Source organism: Pteropus vampyrus, unplaced genomic scaffold (assembly GCF_000151845.1).
Source record: "Pteropus vampyrus isolate Shadow unplaced genomic scaffold, Pvam_2.0 Scaffold200, whole genome shotgun sequence".
In the NCBI taxonomy this organism is placed as follows: Eukaryota; Metazoa; Chordata; class Mammalia; order Chiroptera; family Pteropodidae; genus Pteropus; species Pteropus vampyrus.
The window spans coordinates 3,012,400-3,029,048 of NW_011888981.1; the positions used below are offsets into that span (position 1 = coordinate 3,012,400).

At 37.1% G+C, this 16,649-nt stretch overlaps 1 protein-coding gene across 1 annotated transcript in view; it reads right to left on the minus strand.

Annotated features, from left to right (window-relative positions):
• The window catches only part of TTC27 (tetratricopeptide repeat domain 27), a 138,141-nt gene that overhangs the window by 12,838 nt on the left and 108,654 nt on the right, over positions 1–16,649 (minus strand). The window contains exons 15-16 of the mRNA XM_011372100.2: positions 14,307–14,359; positions 9,553–9,718 (exon numbers count right to left, since the gene is read on the minus strand). Of these exons, the coding sequence (XP_011370402.1) occupies positions 9,553–9,718; positions 14,307–14,359 (219 nt within the window). The remainder of the gene's footprint in view (positions 1–9,552; positions 9,719–14,306; positions 14,360–16,649) is intronic.

Sequence of the window (16,649 nt, forward strand, 5' to 3'; positions counted from 1 at the left end):
GGCTAAGAAAAGCTTTTTGGTTGTGCCTTTCTTCCTTCCACACACTACTCTACATGCCACTTGCTATCAGCATGGAGACTGTGCCAGTTCAGTGCAAGCCATCAGGACAAAGGGCCTGGCTAAGACAGCAACAGATCCAGGAGGCCTGGCTTGTCCCCCACAGGCTGAGGTCAGATGACTACTCTGGAAAATGGACATTGGAAGCGTATGGTGCCTGGCAGAGATAGGGGAGGTGTCCTGAGCAGCAGGGCCACTTGGTGGTGGTGGGAGGGGGCAGCAGCAAAGTTTATCCAAGGGGTGGGTTCCCCTTGTGGCCCAAACTCACCAGGAAGGGCACGCTTTGGGTCCTGGGCTTTGCTGTAGCCCCTCCTACCAAGTACACATTAGCAGAAGAGCCAATATCTCCAGGGAAGTATGAGCCAACAGGGACAAAATTGCAAAAGAACAACCATAATGAAATAAACGAACTGAACAGGCTACATGAAAAAGAATTTAAGGTCATGTGGAGGAAAACTTTGTTTGTTTTCATAATACATATGTTCGGGAAGATAAAAGGGAAAACCAAGGAACGAATGAGGTAACAGCATATATGGGGAAGAAAAATGGTGTGAGGACTGAGCCCAGAGTCACTGTCACACAGAAGGAAAAGGGAGGATGATTCTGCAGAGGAGACAAGGAAGCCGCAGCTGGTAAGGTAAGAAGTGTGAAACCTTGGAAGCCAAGTGAGGAAAATGTTTCAAGAAGGAAGTAGAATTCAACTATGTTACATAAACACTGCTGATGAGGCTGAAAAACCTGAGGACTGATGACTGTCCCCTGAATGTGGTGACACAGACCTTAACGACAGCACATTCGGTGGAGTGGTGGAGATAAAGCCTAAATCGCACACCTCTCCAAGAGGATGGAGCAGGGGAAGTAGCGCCCAGGTATGAAGAGGCTGCTCCTGGGGAGTGGGGCGGTGACTGTGGACGGACATGAGTGCGCACAAATTGTTTATGCACAGTTTGAAAAAACTGAGAACTTTGAAAAACTAGAGCAACAGATAAATGCATTCAGTAATATTTTCCTACTTGTAATATAACAGAAGTTATAGAGGTAAATTTTAATCCACAGTGATTATAAGGGAAGGGCCACTTGCCTTTCTAGCAGTCTGCTCCAAAGATGATTCTTTAATCTGTGTTTATTTTCTTGGGGTTCTGAACACACATGTAGATCAAATGAGTATTTTGAACCCTCTTTCCAAAGCACGTACATGACGTCATACTCAACTTTTTTCATGGTATTTAAGGTAACATCACAATCTCCTGAAGCCTAATTATAGAACCTTCATAAAAATCCCACCTTGTCCATCGTGGGCTGGGATTCCAGTCTGTGTCTCTCACTACTGCATAAGACTAAGTAAGTTTCTTTGAAAAGCTTTATTAGTTTTCTATCAACACCCTCTCTGTTCCCACGATCTCTTCCGTCACCTCCAGATGTCCAAACCCCTGGTGCCGTTTGCTACAGGAAAGACTTTCATATGGTCAGTCACGGTCTCTCTGGCCTCCCTTGGCACCTCCGTGCATGTCGCCTCTGCTACCACGACAGCTACCAACGAGGTGTGTTTGGGATCCACTGCCCTAACTTTACCAAGCCCACTATTCTCCGAGCCACTGCTTTCTCCCTGAAAAGGAGCATGGCAGTTGTGGTGGGTCTAACAGTGTCCCCAAAAACTCATGTCCACACAGAACCTCAAAACGTGGCCTCGTTTGGAAATAGGGTCTTTGCAGATGTAATTAGTTAAGTTGAGGTCATACTAGATTCGGGTGGGCCCTAAATCCAATGAATAATGTTCTTCTAAGAAGAGTAAAGGACACACGGAGAGAAGGAGGTGAAGAAGCAGATGAAGAGGGCGGCAGAGACAGTTACGCGGCCACAAGCTAAGGGACGCCCGGAATCGCTGGAAGCTGGAACGGGCAAGGAGAGGTTCTTCCCTAGAGCCCGCGGAGCGGGCAGCGGCCCGGGCGACGTCCTGGCTTCAGACTTCCGGCCTCCAGAACTGAACGGAGAGAACAACTGCTATGGTCAGAAGACACCAAGTCTGCGGAAATTAGTTTCAGCAGCCCCAGGAGGGGAAGTAAAAAGAGCGAGACAGCACCGAAAGCACTGGAACAACCTCTCCCCGGGGCCCTTATCTGGCTTTGATTAATTGTGCTCTGGTGTCAGTTCAGAAAGCACCGAACAAATGGCTGTCACATCGCAGCGTGGCCCTACTGAGGACGGTGACCTTTGGCACCCATTCACTGGTCAGAAGTCATTCTTTCCCCACGTGCAGAAGTTTTAAATATCAAATCTCTTGATCTTTTCCTTAATGGAATATGGCTTTCTGTTATGATTAAAAATGTTTTCTCTATCCCTAAACCTACAGAAATATTTACCATATTTTATTTTAGTGCTTTTATGGTTTTTGCTTTTTCATTAACGATGATAAGGACAACGATGACAATGATGATGATAGCAGCTACTTAAATGGCACTTGTGTGTGCCGGGCACTATTCCATGTCCTTTATGTACATTATCTCATGTAATCCTCATGACAATCCTGTGAGGCAGGTACTGTTATCGTCCCTATTTTATAAAACTGAGGAACAAAATGGTTAAGGCAACTTGCCCCAGGTCATACAGCTAATGATTGGCAGAGGTAGGCTGTAAGCCCAGGCTGTCCAATCCCAGAATCTATGTCCTTACCTACAACATAATCCTGCTTCTCAAGGCATCTCAATTTCAACATTTTATCCATTTGCATTTATTTTAGTTTAAGGAATGAAGCAGAGCTTCAGGTTTTGGTCCCAAATGCTTGGCCAATTACTCCAATACACATTGAATATCCTAATTTTATCCCACAAATTTAAAATGCCATCCTAATCATGGACTAAATACTTACTTGAGTCTGTTTCTGAATCCTTTATTTTGTCTCATTTCATTCCTATAGCAGATGTTAACTCTTTATATAATAAGGATATTATTAGATTTTTATCTTCCTATTTGTTCCGAATATTTTTGTCACATATTTTTTTAATGACATCATAAAAATTCCTTTAAGCTTTCTTTCTTTGTTTCAAAGTTCAGGAAATTTGGTAAGTATCCACTTCTATTCCTAATTTTTCTATGGGATGAAAAAATATTTATCATATATTTAGTCCATTTGGAATTCATTTGGTGTATCACAAAGTAATCTAAGTGTATTTTCTAAGCCTGACTGCTTAGAGGAATTTCATTTTTATCAGTATAAACAGCCCTGTGGTCCCTCGCATCCTACCTAACCCGAAGCTACACCACTGATTCCACGTAATGACTTCTACATCCCTAACCTGGATCTCTAACTCGTTTCCGCAATATGGAACTTTTGTTCAACTCTCTCTAAGCCTATTTCTCACGTCCATCACGGACCACACCTGGGAGATGCCGCAAGCACAGAATGATGGTGTGGCACCACTACTAGCCCCTGAAGAGAGGTGAAGTTCTCTTACATGGAGGAGCAGCAATTCTAACATAAATGCTGAAGAATCTTCACAAGAGAAAAGTATAACTATCTTGCCCCAACACAAACCTTGAAGTCATGGGCCAAGTCTCACCAAAATCTTGGCTGAAAGCACAAGGCACTGGCCCTTTGAATCCTGGAGGTCTTTGAAGCAGAAGGAATCAAACTGCCTTAGGTCCAGTTACAAAAACTCCCAGGAGGGCTCCAGGCTGGGAATGAAGCCACTTCCCGCCTCCCCAGCTTGGCTAACACGCTGCCCTACTTGGAGCTCTCCGGAGAACTTGCTGTTTCCTGGTCTGATAACCCTGACCCCTGGCTTCCCCGAACCTCGGTTATCGGAATGAGGTAGGCAGTTTAACATTTTCCTTTTTACTTCTTCAGAAAAACAAAAAACAAACAAAACAAAAACAAAAAAAAACAAAGCTAAGAGTGTGCAAAAGGCGTACCCAGGCTTTAAGTTAAGTGGGCCAGACTCCAGATTTTAAGTCTTGGCTTTACTACTGGTTAGCTGGAAAACATCAGCCTTATTAGTTCATCTTGCTGAGCTTCAGATGCTTCAACGTTACCCATTCCGCAGAGATATAATTTGTATAAAACATACCCATCCCCTCCCCCTCTTTTCTTTCAGGTAAATACTCAGCCACCACTTGTTCCACGACTTCAGTTTGGTTGGCACCCTGCCCCACTGCACATCAACACCACCTCCCTCCTTTCCCAAGAAAACCCCAAAGAAATCCGCACAAAGAACAACATCAGTACGAAAGGATACATAGTGCATGATTCTATTTATACGACATTCAAGAAAAAGCAAAACTGAGCTGCGGTGACAGAAATCAGAAAGCAGTTGCCTGGCTGAGGGGGAAAGGGTGTTGTCTCGATTCACGGGCAAGCAGAAGAGAACCTTCTGTGGTGATGACAATGTTCCATGTCTTTTTTGAGAAGTGGTTGTATAAGAACATAAAATACTCAAAACACATCAAACTTACACTTAAATCTGTGTGTTTTATTATACATAAATTATACACCAATTTGGACAATAAACCTTTATTAACTATAGTTCACATGCACATTAATATGATGGGGAAATGTGCTTTTTGAAATAAATCTTCAAGTCAACACAAAGAAGAAAATAGGCATGCCTAAATGTGATTCTCATCTTTGAGTCCTAGCAGCTATATGACTGGTCAGGTATTACAACCTCCCTGGGTCTCCCAGTCACCTACTGTAAAATGAGAAGTATTCAGTATCCTCCTCAAATATTGTATGCCCTAAAAACGATTAACCTTGTTAGGGTCTAAGAACATATATATGTTAATCCCCTCCCCTTCCTCTTCTGTTTATAAACAGCTAATGGGGTATAATAATGCAATATTTAAATTCTTTTCCCAAATGCTCTCCCCAAAATGCCAAGTTATCAAAGAAGGGGTGGGAGGGAGGAGAAGGGAGGAGAGAAAAGAGAAAAAAGGTAAAAAAGAAAAAATGAACAAATCAACATTAGAATGTACTCTGAGGAAAGAAGTGTGAATATATATAAAGATTTGTCTACAAGGATATTCATGGTATTATTGACAAGAATAGAAAACTGGAAAACTAAACAGGGACTAATATACAGGAACATGAAAATTCATTTTATGACAGACTAATAAAAGTATGTTTAATCTAGACATGAATATAAATATGTACTACTACAGAAAATCATTCCTGAGTTATATTAATCTATGCATTGATCGAAATTAAGACAGGGAGAGAAAAGGCAGGAAATGAAAAAGGTGGTATATTTTACTCACCCTATTACAAATAGTGAAAAAAAAACCAGAATAATCTGTAGCTAATTTATTGTTTGTATTAAAATGACTGTGAATTTATACACACATACTACATTCACACACTAGAAAAAAATTGAAATTACAATAATCACATCTATAAAGAAGTAGAGAAAGAATAGATGAAAAGATTTTAAAGTAAATTAAAATAGAATGGAGTCAGGTAGTGTCAAACATAAGGATATGAGCTTTTTTTTTTTTTTTTTTTGAAGATACCTGTTGCCAAACTTATAGAGTCAAATTAAGTTCAATTATTTTAGCCAAGATAAAAATATTCCAGACAGTCTATCAATTGTCTCAGTTCACAGTGACTAGTTGTAATAAAGCGTGATGACAAACAGAAGGATGCAATGAAGCTAAATATGACTGAGCCCACCACTAGCCACCAAGACTCTCTTTCACCGATGATTTAACCACTATGGAGGGATTCTACTCACACCCGCCAGAGACTAGACACTGCCGACAGCAATCTACAACACTGCTAAAGAGCTTTTAAAAGGGCCTGAAAACTATCTCCCTGTGGCTCTTCCTGGATATGAACACCTGACAGTTCTCTGTTATACGGTGCTAAAGACGATGATTTGCCCTGAGCAAGCCACTGGTTATGCAGTCATGTTCGCAGTCATATTCCCCAAAAGCGAATATAAAAATTAAGCTACTGGCCATAATACCTGACATCTTTATAGCACATTATGCTTCTCAAAGTGTTTTGTTTATATGCAATATTTCTCATAACAGGAACAGTTCCTGGTGCTCCTTCAAGTGGCAACGGGGCTACAGGAGGAAGTCTCAAAGATCCTAAACGCCACCCTTGACTGTTTCTAAAAACACTAAACTTTTATAGAAACTAATTTCGAACTCATCAAAATATTTATGCTCAGATGAATGCTATTGTACAAAAGAAAGTTTGTTTTATATTCTAAGTTTGAGAAACAGAGAAAGAATTAGAGGAAAAAAGATATTAAAGTATTAGCTGGCCATGAAATTAAATCCTAATTTTCTCTTAGAAACAATTAAATTTTCACTTAAGTTCAGAATGATTTAAATTTTCTTTCCTTTTACGAAAAATGCTCAAAATGCATCTCTGTGCATTCAGATCTGAGGCTGGATAAATTGGAAAAAAATGTAATTTTATGCTATTGGCTCAGTCTTTACATTAAGCGTTGCTTTCTTTTTAGTTCTTCATTAAAAACTTAAGAAAAATATATTTTTACTTCCAAATGAATTTTACTGACTGAGAATTGCCCAGAATTCCTCAAAATAAAAATCATTATTTGAGTTCCTTTATTCTTTCTTAGAGAAGGTTCCTAAGGGATTTCTAAGCACGTGTTCCTATAATTCCAACTAATTTGATTTGGTATACAATACGCCAAATCAGCAACTGAAACTTTTAGCTTTAGAATCAACTCAGCTTATTTTTGCTGGAGTTACCTCCTTGGTATCTACCACTGTGACTATCAATATATTATTCTAAATGTCACCTCTCTTCATACGTTTAGAGATACTCATATACAGCAGTATTATTCCAAACATTTGCAAGAAACTTTTTCATCCACAGAGAGAATGAGATGCCTAAACTGGAGGTGGTGGGGGAGTGGTAAGAACAAAGGAAAATCTTAAGTAAAATTCTCCAATACATTTCCAGCTATTGTAATTGCAGGAGACTGGAACGCTCAAGGCCGAACCTATTTCGTTCTAAATTATCATCTTCAGTTAAGCAAATGTTTCATTTTGTCTTGCTTTTTTTCTGGAATACATGCCTCTCAGATATGAGTTAGCAAGATAATTGGGCATATTTGATGCACCCACCTAAGCCAAATAAAATCAACAATATATTGATGACTTTATAACTATGATGTAGAAGTATAGCTTTTCAAAAAAATATTTGAACAGTTAACTTGTTTCATATCATTAATTTCCTTAAAACAAGTGGGGAAGATACACACATACCTTTTAGAGTGAGACATCGCTTTTGATAGTACAAATCTATCTCACAGAGCTGTGGTGATAATTAATTGAGTTAATACATATCAAGTGCCACTAGTGTGGCACAAAGCAAGCCCTCACTGAATGTCAGTTATGATTACCATGTCCTAGTCTGACCTGCTCTATGTGCCTTGAGAAGCAGGGGAGAATAAGTGAGCGATAAGATGGAAAAGTCCCCTCCCTTTGATACTTATGTACTAGAACCACGAAAGTCCATCTCTCATGGAAGGAGAGTGGCCTGGCCCTAGCCATTTGCGTGCCTTACATAAAGCCAATGCCTATGGGTTCCAAGCATAAAAGAATGATCAGGATTTTCTCAGGAACCAGAAAGTCAGCCTGGTTAGCCAATCATTACTAATCCTTAGCAGATATGAAGGATTACTGTGGGTTAAAACACAGAGTAGGAGGCAAAATTCCACTCACATCAGAAAAAGCAGATAAGTTAGAAACGAGAGACATAGGACAGAAGATTAATGGGATCAAAGTAGCCAAAGAAGCCAATTCCGAGACAACTCTGGAAGAGATGACACCTCCAGCAGCAATACCAGTAGGACAGAAGAGCACGCTGACAGCTTGGGGAATCTGGAAGGGGAGGAGCGTCACACGCCTTTCTGACCAGAGTGGGGCTTCTTCAGCCCAGCCCACAGGACTCAATGCTGCTCTGACAGTTTGTAATGCTAAAGAATGCTGGACTGATTGAGGAGTGTTGGATTTGAGTGTTTTATGTACCGCTTTTTAGTGTGAAAGAATAAAAAAAAATTTGTTTCAAGTGTAAAATGTAATATACTACCAATGTAAATTACATTCTTTCTAAGAATTTAGGAGCAGGCTTCAGAATGCTTTATTAGTAAAGAAGGGTCTTTTTAAAAATTACACTTGAAGTAAACAAGAGATAAGCACTTTGGAATCTCTGTTCCATCCTCAGTGGTTCAACAACATATTGAGATCTGTTCAAAGCTTCGTCAGTGCCCTTTACCAAGGGACTAAGTGTGGAAGAGAAAGAACCACCTCAATGGAGAACTTCAGCTCTGGGAATGTGACAAGTGCTAGACTGCCAGAGGACTGCAAATAGATATGCTAGGGCTCTTATCCTCTCTAGGATGTAAAACTCTGCTATGCCTCCATTCACATTTTAATTGATCTTTATATCACAATCCAAGTCCCTTCTTTCTATAATGGATGGTCAATATACAATAGTTAGAAAAGACAAAATAAATAAATAAATAAATAAGGAAAAAAAAAGTGATTGAAGGGGTCAACATAGCTCCTACAAATAGGTATGTAATGCTACTTGAAGACACAGATCTTTCAAGTGAACTGCCCCGAACCTGAGCATTAAAGTAACCTGGCCAATTATATGGCTGGATTTGCAAGACCATGCATATACTGGTCAAGGGCTGAGACTACAATACAGGGCCCAGATAGGGTAAATTTTGGAATAGCTGGAGAACAGATAACAAATTATGAGTAGTCAGGTATTATCACACATTAGATGTTATTTCTGTTTTTTTACAATTTTAAATTCACCATTTTAAATAGCATATATTGATTATTGCAAATAAAATGATATATTTTCAAGGCCTGGACTTTGTAACCTATAAGGTCCTGCACACCCTGTCTTCAACCACAGTTAATCTCACATGGTTTTGTCTACTTAATCTTATTAGATGACAAACACGGTGGCTTCAAGTCTCCCATATTTTCCGAAATGACATAGTGTTTTTGCTACTGTGTTAGAGTCAACTAGTTCTGACATATCACCAAGAAAAGGACCAGTTCATTAAATATCACAAAGAAAATGTTAGTCTTCATTTCTACATTGTTCAAACAGTCTGAAAGTATGCAGTGAATGCTTGTTGAATTAGTGAATAAATGAGTATGGGACTTATTCCAGCTACCACATTAAGATAACCAAAGTAATTAATAACACACACATTATTCTATTTAGTTTCTGCAAACTGACAGTGTATATATAAACCACATATCAGATTTTCATAACTGAGTCACAATAATATTCAATCTATGACTGCGCAAACATATCTGACAATGGAATGCCAGAATTAATATGTAACTAAAAATATTCGATTACAAGAAAAAGCACTCTTTTTAGATGAACACGTGTTTAACAAAATTTTCTCATGTATAGTCAAGGAAATAATTTATATCACATAATCAAGTATTATGCCAAACACAAACTGAAATAACAAAATATGAATATCCTACCTGAACATCTTTGTATTTGTCTCGTAAGTCCAAGAGCCGGTGATAAGCTTTAATGGCCTCTGAAAATTCCCCAACATCAGTGCTAGTGAGAATGTAGTTTTCCCATATCTGCCAGTGTTCATAGTTGCACTTGAGGGCTTCTTGTAAAGTTCTAAAAGCTTTTACTCTATTGAAGGTAAAATTTGAAAGACAGCAATAATGAATAACCATAGCTACATAAACCAGAGCTAAATGCATAAAATGCTGATATGGACTTTCTGTCATTCCTTAATCATTCATGTTAATAAATAGAATTAGAGGCCCAAACAACCCCAAACCACCTCAAATCTACCTACAAATTTTTAAAAAACTTAATAGGAACAGGAAATTACAAAACAAAAACAGATAGAAATGAAACAAGAACAGAGAGATGTAAATACAGACAACTGGAAATTTTGGAATTAGAATGCACAGAGAGAGAAATGATGAACTGAAAGATAGCAGTGAAGAATTCACACAAAATTCAGATTAAGAAATAAAAGAATAATAAAGAAATAGAACACAGAATGCGAAGTAAGGCTTAAACATACATTTGATAGATATCCTAAAGTAAACAAATGCAGAAAATAGCAAGACACTATAAGAGAAAAGCTGAGCATTTTGAACAAAGATCTAAATTCTCTGACTGGAAATATATTTTGCATACCGATCATTATAAATAAAGATAAACCAACACCTAGACATACTGTGTGAAACTGCAGAGCATAAAGATAATCCTTAAACCCACAAAATAATGACAATTAGAGAATAGTAGATATCTCATTAGCAACAAAAGATGGTAGAAGAATATAGAATCCTACCTTTAAAGTGCTAAGTGAAAATAATTGTCAGCCTAAAATTCTGCAACCAGCTAAACTTACCATGTAAGTGTAAATGCAAAATCAAACATTTTCAGATGAACAAAGACTAAGAAAGTTTACTACCTACTAACCCTAATTTAAAAGAACTACTGCAGAATCTTCTCTTGCAAAAATAAAAAGAAATTCAAAGAGAAGGGGATACAAGAAATGATCAATGGTGAGAAGAATTGATTAAATATGTCAGGAAATTTAAATAATTATTGAGAACAAAAATGATTGAGTTATTTGTTTTTTAAAGTAGAACTAAAAGTATATTGACCATATTTTCTGCAATTAAATAAGAAATCAATGGTAAATAGTTTAAAATATATGTGCCTGGATACTTAAAAATGCACACCAAAAAAAATAATAAAATCCACAATGTGAAAAAAAACAATCTGTATTAGAAAGTACAAAATATTTAGAAATCAATAAAGTATTATATGTCACCATCTGTAGGATATGGCTAAAGCAGTATTTAGAGGGAAATTTAGGATCTTACATACATCGATTATAAGATATAAAAGATGGAAAATAAGTTAAAACACTCAATTTGATATAAGAACACTAAATAAATTTTTAAAAAATAAAGGAATAGAGTTAAGAAATAAAACATAAATAAAGAATAGAAATGATCGACAAAACCAAAAGCTGGCTTTTGGGAAAAAACTAATGAAACGGACAAAGGTCCGAATTCCATTTAGAATGAAAAAAATATGACACAAATAAGACAGCAATTTAAAAAAAATCATGAGAGCACTATGAACAAATTACACAAAATGAGCTAAAGAAATAGAAAGCCAAATTGATTAATAAAAATTAAAACAAGGATAGGTAGTTTTACAGGCAAGGTTTACAGAATCCTTGTCTTATACAAGCCGCTTCAGAAAGTAGAGAAAGACTATTAGCTTATTATCAACAAGGAAATCGACAAAACTTCATGTCACTTATTCTAAAAGTTAAACATCTCAGCAAACAGATTCTTAATGCTTTACTTTGCTAGCTGGACAAAGACATAGTTCTCTTATAGATCATAAATGTTTCACTGGACAATCACATTAACCTTTTTCAAATGTATACCATCAATCTCCCTTTCCAATTGTCATTCCGAGTTTGCTAATTTAAGACTACAAGATCCACCTTCCTTTCCCTGCTGAGCCTCACACTGTTTCATTTCATCAAGACCATTTCTCCTTGCTAACTTCAAGCAAATTTTGGACGGGGTAATAGGAGTTCTTCTGATCATTCCAGGCCATTGCTGAGAGTCACCTCCTTAAGTATTTGAAAAGAAGTGTGTCCTCATCATCAGTAACTTCCCCGACGAGCCACTGAACACACAAATCATTTGCTCGATCGCTAAGATATCTATGATAGTGATCAAAATAACTTCTTTACAATAAGTCCTTTCGGTCTTTCCACAACAAGCAATTCACTACAGTTCAGTTTTTATTTCTCTGCATTAAACAATTTACCTAAAGTTGTTATGTTATATACTGATTCATTTTTCCCTTCCCCCACCATCCTTTATAGTTGGAATCAAAAGTACCCTTACTCTACCACTTCTTCAAATTCTGCTATAAATTGTTTCTCTGGGATTTTTTTCTTTCTTTTTTTTCCCTTTCTCTACTCCACTCACTGAGCCCACCTGCCATAGCAACTACCTTCAACAGCAATGAACTGAGACTCCCCGGTGCTCCCAATCACATGGAGACTGGGGAGCGGGGCAGGGAGGTGAAGTTATTCTGTTGGGAAAGAACTCAGTAAGCAGAAATCCACACCAGGAGGATTACCTTTTTTCCTATGTGTCCTCCCACCTTCTAATCACAAATTCCTAGCCTTGAAATTTCTGCGATTAAATTCTTTTTTGATAAATATGATTTCTTTATAAAGAACTTCAATTCAGGATTCACTTATCAAACCCACAATGGTAGTGATGCTGTACTACGAAAGTTACATAGGAAAATGCAAATTTTCCCAAGGGAAAATTGTGACATCAGGTAGGGACAAAATGTCAGGGGTAATCAGATAAAACTGTGAAAAGGGCACTTCAGTGAAAAATATTATGATGGGAAAGGGACAGATGAGACAGTTTAAAGGGTCGCTTTGAGGCACGAATAGGAGTCTTGTGAGAAGAGCAGTAATAATTTACCCTTGAAGTAAATAACAATCTTGTGAGTCAAAAATTAGCTATGTCTGGAGCAGCAGCAAAGAAAGGAAAGAATAAAAAGACCAGAAAAAAGGAGTAATTCACCTCTGACCTTACAACCCCACTTTTATACAAAAACCTATTCATGGAGCTGCAGGAAGACAAAACGTATGAAAAGGAAGCTGAGGAACAATGTGCAAGAACCTCTAAGAGAGAAAGCAGAATTCTTAGGATTAATGGGCTGGAAGACAAGGTAGGGGATCAAGAGACTCCCTACATACAAAATGATCAGGGTTACAGAAAAACTCACTGAGATCATCCTACAACTATGACTGGGATTTCCCCCGCCCCTTGCTTTAAATCAATAGGGTCTCTAGTGAGTTTAAACACAATCAGCTGCAATCAAGAACATAATATTATTTTCTGCAGAGAATGGTAGAACAAACAGTGCTTTATTTATGTAGATTGTCATCCAAGAGCAGCGGAAGCATTTCATGATCTCAGCATAATGTGGATTTAATGATATCTTCAGAAATATCTTGTGAATCCACGAAGAAAAATTAAGTTTGAAAATAGGGTCAAATAAAAATGGAACTATATCCATCCTTTAATACATTTATTTAAACTCTGGTGACAGCAATCCTTGTCTCGTCCCTTTCCTTCACTTTCTGTGGCCAGTCAATAAGCCCAATTGGTTGTCTCCTTTATAAAATGGCATCTGCCCCATCTTTTTCCAGCCTAGTTATCTCCTGACTGACTGTTACAACAGCTGTCTCCAAACTGGTTTCCCAATCCCCCATTTCCTCTCTAGTCTCTCACACGCTGCCACCAGATAAATCTTCCTAAAAAGCTTCTTTCTTCATGGAATTACCCAGCTGAGATTTCTGGCTTCCTATTGCCAACAGCAGAGTCTCAATGTGTTAGTCAGATAATCAGAATACACAGCAATTTGACCCTAACCGACCTTTCCAACCTTCTCTCAGTATAGATCTCACTGTAGTCCAGAGCAGGACTCTTACCTCCATCTCCTGAAGTGCTGCGTTCACACTCGTCACTCTGCATCTAGTCAAATTCTCCTCACCTGAAAGGCTTTCCTCTGTCTTTTCCACCCATTCTACAAATGTTAGCTTGAGTCCGATATTCTCTCAGAAGCATTTCTGAACAAGGGTCATAAACATCCCTACTTCTGAGATTCTCACAGGACTACATGAGTGCCTGGCACAGAATAAGTGTTCTACACTTATTCTACTAGTATTATAGCCCTCTTTATATTTCTCATTTAATATTTGCCACATATTGCTTATATTGCTAATCAATTTTTAAAATAATATGGCATAATATTTTATTTCTAAACCTATATTCCCTGAAGACATTGGTTCATATCTATATTTCTCAATAATGTACACAGCAAACGATCAATGAGAATCTATCAATTGAGTTGATCAACTAAAAAGCATGCTTGCTTTTATTATATAATGAAATTTAGAACACAAAAGCTTAGTAGCAAATAAAGGTTTCAAGCAACATATTTTATTACATATCAAACGATTTCAAGGAATAAACTACATTTAGAATTCAAATGGCTATGTTAAGTCATTCTAACTCAAAGACATGGATGGGCAAAGGAAAAAGAGAGTGAGGCACAATGTTTCAGTGTTCAGTTGAGTTGAAGAAAATCTCTTTCATTTAATTTGGAAGCAAAGTTCTTCATACTTGTCTGTTGTACTTACTTTTGTTTTAATCGGATGTAGGAAGTTGATAAATTGTTCCAAGCTTCAGCATTCTGAAATGATACAGAACCTAGTTATAGACTAAGTAAAATAACTGCTACAACCAAAAATATAACATATTTTCCTAGTCCAAGATGTGCTCTTTATAATCACAGCTTTCAATGAGGTATGTTTAAAGACGCATGGAAAAAATTAAATAAATTAAAAATAACTTTTATAATTTAGAATGAAGAAGTCACAAAAATAGTCAACAAATTGATATAACTATTAAAGCACTAATTTTGGAATTTAGTTAAGATTTTTTAGTTAACATAATTTACACAATATATGGATTTATTACAAATCCAAGACAATGTAGAGTATTGTTTTCCTATCTTAAAAGACTTTGTTATTTTACAATCATCCTTCATCAGAGAGGAGAACAAAGGAGTATGTGTTCTCAGCATCACTCCTAAGTATTTCATCAATCAAACATATTTCTCTCACTATTCCTCTTATGCAATGACAAAAACAAAGCTTTTATGTAAATGTTGATTCTAATGAGAACTGTATGAATTATATCTGTTCCTCTTTGTTCTGCTTTTTATAAAATATAGAGTATATAGTTCTCAAGTTCCATACGTATGATTTAAAAATTAAGGGGCAATGGACCTCTGCTTGCAGACTAGCCTTATTGCCATAAAAAGTTAGAAACTGGACAAAACTTAGGAAACAACTATATTCAGACAATAGGCACAATTAGGACTGTGAGCCTTGAGACAGAGTAAATAATTGAGGTGTCTCAACAATCAACACAGGCTTCTAGCTAGAGGCACTTTCAGGGCTGCAGCCCAGAGAGGTAGAAACCAAACAAAGCAGAAGTCCTGCTGAGATGAAGAAGAGATCATAGTTCAGGGCTGAAAAGGTGGCTGGAATTTTGGGGGTAAGAAAGAGAGATCTGTGTAGAGAATAAGCTCCAGACATCAAAATAAGCATCAACTTGAGTCCTTGGCTGAATACTAAGCTATATTTGTACAGGTCAAAACTTCTTGAGGCCAGGCAGAAAACAGCTACCAGACAGCTATGAGCTGAATGGAGATTCTGGGTGTCACATAGTGCTAGCAGTTATTCAAGTTCCAACCAACCAGGGTAGAGAATTCTTATTGATCACCCATAGCATTAAATTCCACACCCAAAAGAAATGGGTGATTGCAACCCTAGAATAAGGACATCTCCAGACCTGCCCTAACAAAGCTAACCACATGCCAAAATAAAACTATCTTTTAAGGGAAGACAAAACAAAACCCAGAAACTCAACACACAGCATCTACAAAAAATTAAAAAATCAAAATAAAAAATTGGTAGACATGCATGTAAACAGGAAAATTCATTTATAACCAAAGGAAAAATCAGTTAATAGAAATAGACACAGAAATGAAAGAGATGCTAGAATAAGCACATGAAGACTTCAAAGCAGGTGTTACGTGATCAAAGGTATGAAGAAAACATGAACAGCGTAAGGGAACATAACTGGGGAATCACAGTAGAAATATAAAAACTATAAAAAGTACCACATGAAAATTCTTGAACTAAAAAAATACATCATTTGAAATGATGTTTAGTTTTTTTTAATTGATATGTAACATTGTATTAGTTTTAAGTGTACAACATAATGATTTGATATATGTATATATTATGAAATGATTACCACAAGTTTAGTTAACATCCACCACCACACACAGTGTGAAAAGTTTAATGAACAGGTTTAACAGCAGGTCGCACATAAATTTAAGAGCTAAAACAATAAACTCTTAGAAGAAAAGATGGGGTATCTTCATGACCTTAGATTGGTGATGGATTCTTAGATATGACACTAAAAGCAGGAGAAACAACAGAAAAAACTGATAAGTTGGACATCATCAAAATTTAAAACTTTTATACCTCAAAAGATACTACCAATAATTTACAGACTAGGAGAAAATATCTGCAAATGATATATCTGGTATGGGACTTGTATCTAGGATGTATAAAGAACTCTTATAATGCAACGATAAAAAGACAAGTAATCCAGTTTAAAAAATGGGCAAAGGTTGTAAATAAACCTTTCTCCTAAGATACACAAGTGGCCAATAAGCACATGGAAAGATGCTCAAAATCATTTGCCATCAAGGAAATGCATATTGAAACCACAAAGAGATACTATCTAGTAGAAATGCTATAATAAAAAAGACAGATGATAAGTCTTGACAAGATGCTGAGAAAGTGGAAGCCTCATACACTGCTGGTGGGAATCTAATATGGTGCTTCAGAAAACAGTCTAGCAGCTTCTCAAATTTTTCAACAAAGAGCTAACATGACCCAGTA